Source organism: Hippopotamus amphibius, chromosome 8 (assembly GCF_030028045.1).
Source record: "Hippopotamus amphibius kiboko isolate mHipAmp2 chromosome 8, mHipAmp2.hap2, whole genome shotgun sequence".
Lineage (NCBI taxonomy): Eukaryota > Metazoa > Chordata > Mammalia > Artiodactyla > Hippopotamidae > Hippopotamus > Hippopotamus amphibius.
In genome coordinates this window covers 77,275,380-77,286,900 of record NC_080193.1, presented here as the reverse complement: position 1 = coordinate 77,286,900, position 11,521 = coordinate 77,275,380, and the positions used below count along the sequence as shown (strand labels likewise).

The 11,521-nt window shown below is 43.9% G+C and overlaps 1 protein-coding gene and 3 non-coding genes across 5 annotated transcripts; all 4 read right to left on the bottom strand.

Moving 5' to 3' along the window:
• Positions 1–1,019: 1,019 nt before the first annotated feature.
• LOC130858491 (nucleolin) lies at positions 1,020–10,796 on the bottom strand. Of its 2 annotated transcripts, none has more exons than XM_057744997.1 (14): positions 10,626–10,796; positions 9,430–9,546; positions 7,773–8,250; positions 7,176–7,385; positions 6,980–7,066; positions 6,657–6,798; positions 5,943–6,067; positions 4,917–5,040; positions 3,892–4,049; positions 3,221–3,344; positions 2,910–3,043; positions 2,236–2,362; positions 1,598–1,898; positions 1,020–1,493 (listed from the first exon to the last, which is right to left on the bottom strand). In XM_057744997.1, the coding sequence occupies exons 1-14, from the start codon at positions 10,641–10,643 to the stop codon at positions 1,350–1,352; spliced, it is 2,289 nt and encodes a 762-aa protein (XP_057600980.1). In that variant the 5' UTR covers positions 10,644–10,796; the 3' UTR covers positions 1,020–1,349. The 2 variants fall into 2 exon arrangements, with proteins under 2 accessions (XP_057600980.1, XP_057600981.1); XM_057744998.1 differs by having other exon boundaries at positions 1,675–1,898; positions 10,626–10,795.
• Positions 2,045–2,177, bottom strand: LOC130859708 (small nucleolar RNA SNORA75). The gene has a single exon (XR_009055266.1). It is a non-coding gene; the product is annotated as a small nucleolar RNA SNORA75 (small nucleolar RNA).
• On the bottom strand, positions 2,742–2,820 carry LOC130859720 (small nucleolar RNA SNORD20). Its single transcript, XR_009055276.1, has one exon. It is a non-coding gene; the product is annotated as a small nucleolar RNA SNORD20 (small nucleolar RNA).
• LOC130859719 (small nucleolar RNA SNORD82) lies at positions 6,872–6,941 on the bottom strand. Its single transcript, XR_009055275.1, has one exon. It is a non-coding gene; the product is annotated as a small nucleolar RNA SNORD82 (small nucleolar RNA).
• Positions 10,797–11,521: the final 725 nt, after the last annotated feature.

Sequence of the window (11,521 nt, the reverse complement as noted above, 5' to 3'; positions counted from 1 at the left end):
GCTACACGTATACATATATCCCCTTTTTTGGATTTCTTTCCCATTTAGGTCACCAGAGCATATAGTTCCCTGTGCTATACAGTAGGTTCTCCAAGGGTTCATTGTTTTTAGGTTTGCCTGATCAGAGGATGTGCCTCTGCTGACTTGATTTTTCTTCCTAGCAGCACCAAACTTTCAATCTTGCCCCACTTCAAAGCAGGTTATTTGTCCTGATCTGTGCCTTTAGTATTTACAAATTTGGTAAGAGATGCAGGACACGTACAAGGTTTAGATTTCCTCATCCCACCAGCAGCTCATAACCAGGACAAAACTAAGCTGTTTACATCCTTTAGTCTACCTTCTATTCCACCAGTATCATATTTTGAGTTGATATTCTCTGTACCATCTGGGCACCGTTTTTCAACTAAATGTATCATGTTAATCCCTTGACCTAGGCCTCTCAATTTGTGACCTTTTATTGGCAGTGGTGGGTGGGCAAGGAATGCTTAATAAACCAGAATGTCTAAGTTCTCACAGGGCAAAACCAAAGGTCTTTCTTGTCAGTTTAACCTAAGGTTATTGGGGGACTTACAAAAGATATTTGGTCCAACTAGATTGGTAGTTTCCTTTTCAGCCTCACACTCCCAAAGCCTCCATTTTGGCCCACTCATCCAGCAGGAATTCTACTCATCACTGTTCTCACATGCACGTCTGAAAGAGGCTGGACCGAAGTGCTCCTGGCCCTCTTTATAGAGCACTTTTGCAGGACACCTGACGCTCAGGCCTGTTTCTAAGAGGAGCAAGGCCACAGCAGACTTCTGACGAGCCTTTCATGTGACACACACAGGGCTGCAGAAGGTTGGTCACCTCACCAGCCATTTCACCAAAATTTATGGCTTGGGATACTTGAAACCATAGAAAGCATAACATTTTCATCAGGCGTGGAGCAGATCTGGAGTGGCAGAACTGGCTTTGCCATGCTCCACTCTCAGTGATGTTTCAGGAGAAACACTCTAGGACAGGAAGTACAAGTCTGGCACCAGAGTTTAGGACTTTTAATTTGTCCTGAAGTTGCTGAAGCAAAAATCATGATAAAACATTCTGCTTTCCTTTACAACCCCCCAACGCAAAAAAACAAAAACAAAAAACTCCGTAGGAAAAAAACGGTTTTGTACATGGGAAGAAACAATATAAATTCAAAACTTACAGATAAGGGTTAGCTCTATCACTCATCTCTTTAAAAAGTTTATACGAATATCCAGTCAACACCAACAGGGTTATCTCCCTTGAAATGTTATCTATACGGATTTCCAAGTAGACCATAAGGCTCTATACCATCTTGGAATGTCCTCAGAAGGCTCTGTCATTGATCAGGTAACAGAGTAAAAACCCCAGAGTCCTTTCAAATGGATGAGGGGAAGACAGGGACAGAAGAAACTATTCAAACTTTGTCTTCTTTCCTTGTGGCTTGTGGTCTCCTCCTCCTCCTCTGCCTCCTCGGAAGCCTCCTCGCCCTGCAGGAAGGAAGGCATCACTGAAGAGTGGCTGCAAAGCTGCCAGTTATCCCCCTCCCCAGCGGGATGAGTGAGGACTTGGGGACTGATGCAGGAACCCGCACCTGCAGGTTCAGGTTCAGAAGCACAGTGCCATGTGGTATCCAGCGTACACAGTGGGGTGGCCATCCATGCTCCTTACCTCCAAAGCCTCCCCGGCCTCTGCCACCAAATCCACCTCGGCCTCCTCTGCCACCACCTCGGCCTCCAAAGCCACCTCTGCCTCCTCCTCGGCCACCAAAGCCACCTTCACCCTTAGGCTTGGCCCAGTCCAAAGTAACTTTGTTTCCATCAATTTCACCATCTTCCATGGCCTCCTTCGCAGCTTTGGCATCTTCCTCACTGTTGAAGTCTACAAAACCAAACCTAAAAACACCAAATGAAATTGACCATTATAAAGCAAACATGGAACAAATGCCAATTTAATCTCATGTGTTGGATAGTGACCCCATAGCCTTGCTTAAGTGGGAAAAGACCCAGGTGAGAGTAGTCCCCTACGGAAAGCTGAAACAAAATGTCTCACAAAACAGCAGAATATACCTCTGTGAGGACAGAAGGCAACAATGCTAGCTCTGTGAATTGTCTCTTCTTCTCGTGCGAATCCTAAACTGTCACCGATGACAGGTAGGAGCTCAATGAGAAGACGCTTTAGGTGGGAGTTCTCCACCCAGTGGACGCTATACATTTCCTGCATCTTACTTACCCCTTGGAGGATCCAGTCTCCCGATCAGTAACTATCCTTGCACGAATAGAACCGTCAAATGACTCCTTTAACGTCTCTTCTGTAGTATCCTCAGACAGACCTTTGACAAACAGAGTTTTGGATGGCTCTGGGAAAGAAAAATAAAAATTGTACCTTTCGTTTAAAGTCACAATTCATGACAACACACTGCATTTGCATGCTGTAGTCTAGTATGTGACTACTGGCTAGAAGAGCTTATCTTAGTAAAAGCTAGCCTTTCACTTTGAGTATCTGTATGAGGAAAAGCAGGTAAAAGCAACTTGCTCAACGAATGGTTAATTAAAGCAAAGGGCACAGACCAAATGCCATGTTAAGTTTACACTGATCACCAAAGCGGTTGAGAATCTTTTATGGCAAACAGGAAAAGCAGCAACCCAAGCAAGTAACAGTAGTTCTAAAGCAGGCAGCTACAAACACTACACAAGACAGTAAACCACGGACAAATCTGCTGCTCGCTGTTGACTTAGCTGGATCAGAACTTGACTATCTAGAGGAATTTTCTTGAGATTTCATCAATATTTCTCAGATAATCAGTCATCATATCCAGTTATCATTTACTCAGCAGCAACAGAAACAAATGTTCTTCTCTAGAGCTGAAGACCCAACCACAACATCCTGTTAATGAAATAACTTACGGCTTCTTGCATTAGGTGATCCCCTGGGTCCTTGCAACTCCAGTCTGATTGCTCTGCCCTCAATTTCCCTTTTATTACATGAATTTAAAGCTTCTTTAGCATCTTCAAATGAAGCAAATTCTATAAATGCATACCTGAGAATAAACAGTCAATACTTAGGGCAAGTTACCAAGCACGTCTCCAATACCACCAAGCCTTTTTCCTCAAGCAAATACACAATGCAGTTTCTGCTCATCGCCAGGAGAACATGATTTTACCTTCATAAGATACTCTTAAAAGCCCATAACAGATAACATAAAGATACTAATTACCCTTTAGATTTGCCATTTTGGTTCTGGGGCACTTTGATAAAAGTTGCCTTCTCAAATACTTCCTGAAGAGTTTCTTCTGTTGCACTATAGGAGAGGTTGCTTAAAACCAGGGTTTTTGATTCACCTACAAAAAAAGAGATGTCAAATTAAGACTCAAGCGCTTGTCAAGGAAGGGAGGGAATACGGGGATATGTGTATAAAAACAGATGATTGAACTTGGTGTACCCCCCCCCCAAAAATTTAATGAATAATTAAAAAAAAAAAAAAGATTCAAGCGCTAGTTTCCAATTTCGGTCACACCTATAACTTAATTCTTAAAGAATTTCTGTGCTTGGGAGTTAACACACCAATGCTGATACAGGTGGAATCCTACTCGTTACTCGGCTGACTACAGCCCTGTGTCTCCCTAGAACAATGTTCTAATTCTCAAATGCACACGATCTAAGTCCTTTACAGTATAAAACATACAAAGGAAGCTAGACTTATTGGTGTTCTGGTACAAAGATGTCATATAGATCTCATTCAAGACACTCAATTATAAATACGGGTATAATTTACTGATCTACATCTACATCCAATTTATCAGTCAACTTTATAAAGTATAAAAATGCAAAGGATTTCTTTTCCCTCCATCAATTCCAGAACCCTGTAGGGAGCCTATAAATTCTTACCACTCCAAGTGTTATTCTTTCCACCTCTATAATCTTGACTTTGACCTTTCTCTCCGGTATAGTACAGGGAAATGGATCGCCCATCTATCTCTGTTCCCTGCTTTTCTTCCAAGGTTTTCTCTGCATCAGCCTCTGTCTTAAATTCAATATAAGCAATCCTACAATAGGAAAAAAAATTAAGAACTCAGCTGATTTTAAAAACAATATTAATTCTTTAACACAAACGATTTTAATCTTAGCAATATGACCTTATTTCAGACGAGTACAATAAAAATGTCCTTTTTTAAAATAAACTTATTCATTTATTTAATTTATTGGCTGTGCTGAGTCTTCGTTGCTGCACACAGGCCTTCTCTAGTTGTGGTGAGCAGGGGCTACTCTTCATTGTGTTGTGCAGGCTCCTCATTGTAGTGGCTTCTCTTGTTGCAGAGATCACAGGCTCTAGGCGTGTGGGCTTCAATAGTTGCGGCACACAGGCTCAATAGTTTTTGCTCACGGGCTCTAGAGCACAGGCTCAATAGTTGTGGCGCACAGGCTTAGTTGCTCCGCGGCATGTGGGATCTTCCCAGAGCAGGGCTTGAACCCATGTCCCCTGTATCGGCAGGCGGATTCTAAACCACTGCACCACCTAGGAAGTCCAAAATGTCCCTTTTTTTATACTAACTGAAATGGTCAAGGTTTCTGCCATATTACAGTTCTCAATTTAAACTTTCCTCCCACTACAGAAATTTGCCAAAGACTTCCAGAAAACTGGTTCACATTCAGTCCACCCCACTACATTACAATTACTTCCAAAACATTTATTATAAGCTAGGCACATATGTAGTACTTTATACATTAGCTCATAATAAAATCACTCTGAATTAAGTACAATATCCCCGCTGTACAGACAGGAAACTGGCAAATAGGTTATAGAATAATTTGCCCAAAATCACAAACACAGGAAAATTAAATCAGTGTTTCTTTTGTAAGTTAGTAAAGTGCATTAATTTTAATGAAACATTCCAGTAGACACGAAACATTACCCTTTACTCTTTCCATCCTTGCTGACTAATCTGATCTCCACGGCATCTTCAAACACTTCTTTTAATTCATCCTGAGTAACTTTATAAGGCAGATTTTTAGCCAAAAGTGTTCTCGCATCTCGATCTAGATAAAAACAAACAAACAAAAAAAACACAAAAATAAACTGGATGGCTTAAAAGACCTTCCTCCAAAGATCACCAAAGACTGACTAATGTAAAAGTTCTGTTTAAGAAATAATTTTGAGGGACTTCCCCGGTGGTCCAGTGGTTAAGACTCTGCACTCCCAATGCAGGGGGGGAAGGGTTCGATCCCTGGTCAGGAGCTAAGATCCTGCGTGACACACGGCACAGCCAAAAAAATAAAAATAAAAAGATTTTTTTAGAAGAAATTCTACAATGTAGAAGTCACTCTGCTATTATGGAGATACAGCAGTGGCAAAACAAACTGCTGTCACAGCTGACAACAGACGATGTGCTGAATGCTTAGAAGAGAGTTAAATATTATACAGTATTTACAGAGTAGGTGTTCAGTATTTTTGAATCAAAAAGATGATGGAAAAAAAACTGTAGGGAATTCCCTGGTGGTCCAGTTGGTTGGGACTCCACACTTCCACTGTGGGGGATCCCTGGTCGGGGAACTAGGATCCCACAAGCCACATGGCATGGCCAAAAAATTTTTCTCAATTTAAAAAATTAAAAAATAAAAATAGATCATGAACAGACACTTGAAATGTGATGTGTATATACAGAAGGGTAACAGATGCAAAAGGAGTAGTTAGGGATCTGCTGTAGTTTCAGTGAGGAAAACAACTCTCTGTATTAAATTAGGTATACCCAACCAATCACTAGCAAGCAGTGCCAGGCACTGGTGTAAACATTCAATATTCTAATTCATTTAATCCTCACATCATGAGGAAGCCACAGGAAAAAGAGGGGTTAAACTACTTACCCTGGCTTCTCTACATTAGATACACAGCCATTAATAAGTCACCTATCAGTATCATCATTACCTAAAGCTTTACATACCTTTCTTACTGTCTTTCCCCTTTGGTTTTTCTAGTTTAATTTCATTGCCAAAGACTTTTAAACCAGTGAGTTCCAAGGCTTTTTCCAGGTCTTCAGCAGATTCAAAATCCACATAGCCAAACTTCCTTTAAGGTGAAGAGAACAAAAGAAAAATTACTGGTAAGGCGGAAAAAACCCACCAAACAAAAGCCACGTGGCATGTACTTGAGGCAAGCAGTAACACTAATGTGATGGTGCAAAAAAGGATTAAGTAAAGAAGCACCTATATGATTAACGAAATTAAAAATTAAGTCAGACTCTAAGCTGGGGCTACAGAGCAGCGTCCAAGTACCAAGACCTGATGCAAGTTCACCTGAGATCTTCATTAGCTACACTGCTCCTTAACAACTTAGAGCAGATGACAAAAGAACCTGTTAAGGCACTAAGATAGGAGAATCCTATAAGGCTTCTCAGGTCTAATAGATATTTTTAAGATAAGCATCAAATCTCATTAGAAATTAGTTTTTGCTACATCAAAAGTTAAGGAGATTATGGAAATTTCAATTTAATGGTTTTACAATTTGATAATCCAATGATTTACTTCACTAATGTCTAATCTTTGAAGACCTATTCACATTTAAGGGTAATGGGCTAAGGTTCTAAAAGGGGAAGGAAAAAGCATTAGCAGACCCATTAGTAATGTGCAGTACTATGGCCTAGATCCCCCATACTTACCTAGACACACCAATTCTGACATCAACAACAGCAAGATCATTTTTAGCAAAAAGGTCACTGATACCCATTTTCAATTCAGGTGCAGTTTTACTGAAGTTCAGGTTTCCAACAAAGAGATTGAAAGATGTAGTTGGTTCTGTGGCTGTACAAAAAAATTTACTCGTCAATTTATTTTCAAGTATATTTAACTATTAGTCAAATTATTTCTGTACATAGCACATCAGCACATTGCAATATAACATCAGGTTTCAGTATTAAGTCCCTTTGTTGTTCATCATTTGTGCTATTAGGTGTCATTTACCACCCCCAATTCTCTACATTACCTTCCACTTTCTGTTTCTTGGCTTCAGGAGCTGTTTTTTGTTTGGCCATATCCTTCTTCCGTTTTCCAGGCGCTTCTTTGACAGGTTCTGGACAAGATTTTAAACAATCCATGTCATCCACAAGTAGCCACACATACTCAAGTATGTCCTTTAAATAAAACTAATGTCAATGTACTTCAGAATCTAACTTGATTACCTTCCTCCTCTTCCTCCTCTTCTTCCTCCTCCTCCTCGTCCTCTTCCTCATCATCTTCATCCTCATCGTCATCCTCTTCATCTTCCTCATCCTCATCGTCATCCTCTTCATCTTCATCTTCAGCAGTGCTCTTGGCCTTCACAGGAACAGCTTTTGCTGGAGCCTTTTTTCCCTTGGCTGGTGCAGTCTCCATAGCTTCTTCTTCAGAGTCTGAAAGAGAAACCACCTAGTCAAAAACTCAGAATCATCCCAGCTCTATTCCTAGTTCTAGGAAAACCTAAAGAAAAATACGTGTAGTCTTGTCCAAGCCACTGTGCTTAGTAGCTATGGCAAGAATTAACAAATCACTTGGAAGCAAAATCCTACATTATGAAAAATACAGGATGAGCTGTTTGAAGCATTTTACTCAGGAGCAGGCAATCATCCCTGGGTACCACGTAGGTACCAATCTAGTGCACCACAATCAGCCCAGAGAATCCCTGGGATGATTCTTGTCTAACCCCTCAGGTTGTCAGCAGTATATAGCATTACCACCCACACCTCACCCCTAATTATCCTGCAAACAGGAACCCAAGAACTACCAACACAATGCCTTACCGTCTTCCTCGTCATCCTCATCCTCATCCTCTTCATCGTCATCTTCATCCTCGTCATCCTCATCATCTGAGGCAGGAGCAGCAGCAGCTGCTTTCATCACTGCTGGCTCGAATTCATCCTCATCCTCCTCTTCATCATCCTCATCCTCTTCTTCACTGTCATCTTCATCTTCCTCATCACTGTCTTCCTTCTTGGCATTCTTGCCGTTCTTTGCTCCCTTGGCTGGAGCAGCTGTTCCCTTCTTACCAGGGGTTGCTACCAATGCTTTGCCTGGTGTGGCTCCCTTTTTCCCAGGTGTTGCTACTGCTTTGGCAGGTGTAACTGTCTTCTTGGCTGGCGTAGCCGCTGCCTTTTTGCCAGGAGTGACAACTGCTTTCTTTGCCGGTGCGGCAACCGCAACCTTCTTTGTTGGGGAAACCATCATCTTCTTTGCTGGAGTTGTGGCAGCCTTTTTGCCTTTTTTCTGAGGGATAACAACCTTAAGAATAAATAAAAACCAACATAAGCCTGTTTCCAAACTCAGATAGCCATAGTCCCATAAATTAACGCTAAATTCTAGCACTGCCTCTAGTTGCAGACCACAGGCACTAGATGTTAGCAAGCTAAACTGTAGGGTCAAGTAACATGTCCTTCTGTACGCTTGAAGTCACAGTCCTCATCTTGCAGCACACCCTAACATGGACTCTGAAAAAAGACTGGATGCCACTGCGTGGGCTTAGGCAAAGTTTTAAAACTTGATTTTAAGCCTCAATACTTTTCCTATCTGAAAATAACTCCTCAACTTTATTTTGCTGTAAGGATTATGAGTTGACATATGTAATTAAAAATAAAAGCCTTACACATAGAAAGGACTAGCTTTTAAGTATTATTAAGTCATTTGGGGCTCTCACAGTAGGTGGAGGTATAAAGTTCACTGAATGCTCATTCTTAGGATCAAAGAGAAAATAAAACATCAGATAGTCAAGTTGTACAATCGTTGAAAAATTAATACAAAGAGTGAGCACAGTAGCCTGATAAAAACCATCATTTATCTACATCTGTCACACTCAAAACCACTTTTTGTTGACTATGGGTTTTATCAGGTTATGTGTGTCAAAATGAAAATTTTTTTATAGCCATTACTTGTCTTTACAGTGAGCCAACAGTAGCTGAGAGTGCTAAATAAGTCCCAACACTATGGGAGGTGGACACCCTCATTCACACATTTTAACAGTGATTACTATTATCAAGCCCATACAGGAATAACAGAGACCAATTAATCCTACTTGGAGGCTAGAAGAATCTGGGAAGGCTAACCTCAGACCTGAATATAATGCTCAGAGCTGACACTTGCAAGGACAGTTATCTGTCCTGGCTGTTTCTCCACCTGGTATGTGGGGCTAATGTTGAAATCAGAAAACTAATGATTTATTGCAATATATCACACCAAGCCCTGAAGAGAGCACATGAAAACTCTCAAGTTCATTCAAATACTTAATTCTTATGGTACCTTGACAGGTCAATAAAAACTCTGTGAAACGCTAGACCATTACAGCAGGTCATATATGAATGATTATAATCCTATTTTTTGCCAGTATTTTCAGACATCCAGTATTACCTGCTTTAACTCTTCATTTTGTAGTTTAACACAATTTGGCATTAAACTATATACCATTACCTCTTCTCCACTGCTATCATCCTCTTCATCTTCTGACATTTCCTCATCTTCACTATCTTCTTCTACCTCCTTTGGGGGAGGAGCCATTTTCTTGGGGTCACCTTGATTTTTACCGGCCTGAAACAGACATATTACACATTACACCTCCCACAGTTCAGGCCATTCTTCATAGTAAAACGGCAGTTGTCCCCTTAGAACCCATTCTTCATACTGTTAAGTACAATTAACAAAAACTATATTCTTCATACCAATCTTAACACAGGTGAATTCTCAACTTCCCACATATTTCCTGCCAAGTTCTTCAAAAACCTTAGGATAAAAAGGCAACTTCAAGAAAACGGTCTCTCTCTTCTTGCTGCCTTCTTTAACCACACCCGTTTTAAAAACAATACCTCCAGCCAGAATCGAACCCTGCACCACGACACAATTTTTCAATACAGCCCGCTGTAACGGCCAACAAATCCATGGCCCTTCACCCGCGGAAAACCACCTTCGAAAAAAGCTTTTGGGGTAAAGTGTGGCACCTAATTCCACAACCCTCGTCTGAATTTCAGTCAGAGCAGCCTCAAAAAAGGAAAAAAAATCCACGTCTTAACTTTTAGTCTTCCATTAAGTTGTCCTCTCCCAGGTTATCAGCCCCGCCCCTATCAGCCCCGGCACGGCCACGTGGGGGTAAGTCGCAGGCCACCACGTGCGCGCAGCCCGGTGCAGAAAGCACGCGGCAGGGTCTCCTTCCGGGACCCACTTCCCGTCCGCCCGCCCGGCTGGAGCGGAGACGCCGTAGGCCGCCGCTCTCCGCTCCAGGGCCCGGTCCCCTCCGCAGGCGCCGCGACCCACGAGGCGCGGCCCACGTGGCGGGCCGCGCGCTGGGGCACGTGCGTCAGGTGGCGGGCCCCATTCGGGCCCGTCGCAGGAGTTTGGCCTCATCCGTCTGAAGCCCAGCTCCCCCTCCCCGCGCTCAGCCCCAAAGTGCTTCGCCGCATCCACCACCCGCGGCACCTGCCGAAGCTCTTCACGTCGCTACCAAGCAGCCAAAAGCCGCGAGACCTCCCAACTAATCGCGCGAGACTTCCCGCAGCATGGCGCCCTGGAACGCGCCTGGGACGGCGCGCAGGCCCTCCTCCTGGCGGCGCCGCGCGCGCGCTCCTCGGAAAACAGGCCTTGATGTCCGTGCTCGCGCGGGCAAGGCCTCTTACCTTTGCGAGTTTTACCATGATGGCCGCTTATGACGGCGGAGTATGTGGCGGGCGAGTGGCGCAGATAAGCCCAGAGAAACCCAAGCAACGTCGATGGCGGCCGCTGATCCCAGAGCGCGTACGCTTGGCTGCCAGCTAGAGCTCGAGACTGAGGCGAAAGACTGAGCCTGCCCAGTAATCGCCTCTGGAAAGGCGACGACGGCACCCTCGTGACTCCGCCTCGACCAACCAGAGTTCGCGTCCCTCCCATGAGCCAATCGCGAGCCTCTATCTGAGAATGGGGCGGGGCGGGGCGCGGGCAGGAGTGGGCAGGCCGAGGAGGCCAGAGAAGGGGGAGGGGATTCGTGGCGGCAGCCTTGGGGCGGGACTCGCTTTGTGCAAGGTCAGCGCTGATTGGGCCATGGGCGCGCGGTTCCCGAAGTATCCATCCACGGCCCGCGCTCGCGGCGCCTGCGCCGGGGGACGGACATTTTTGGCGCCGCGTGTATTCTAACTCAGGGGTAGTGGAAACGGATGGTCTCCGGTTTACCAGTGTGTTCGGGTCTTGTCGACTGTGGTGTTTTTTTTTTTTCTTTTTTTTTAATTTTTGGCTGGGTTGGGTCTTTCTTACTCGTGGGGGCTACTCTTGCTTTTGATGCATGGGCTTCTCAGTGCAGTGGCTTTAGGCGCCTGGGCTTCAGTAGTTGTGGCACCTGGGCTTAGTTGTTCCGTGGCATTTGGAATCTTACGGGACCAAGGATCGACCCATGTCCCCTGCATTTGGCAGGCGGATTCTTAACCACTGTGCCACCTGGGAAGTCCCGACTGGGGAGGTCTTGAGTTTCCTGGGAGGCCTCACGGGTGGCTCCGGCCCACACTCCTCGGAGAGCCTCCTGGAGGCAGTACACATGAGTTTG

Bases quoted from the DNA above. Each gene is read 5' to 3' on its own strand.
- LOC130858491 (XM_057744997.1), bottom strand. The intron at 8,251-9,429 runs GTAATGGTATAT...TTTATTCTTAAG, and splicing joins ATGATAGCAGTGGAGAAGAG to GTTGTTATCCCTCAGAAAAA. The intron at 3,345-3,891 runs GTAAGAATTTAT...CTTTTTTTGTAG, and splicing joins AAAGAATAACACTTGGAGTG to GTGAATCAAAAACCCTGGTT.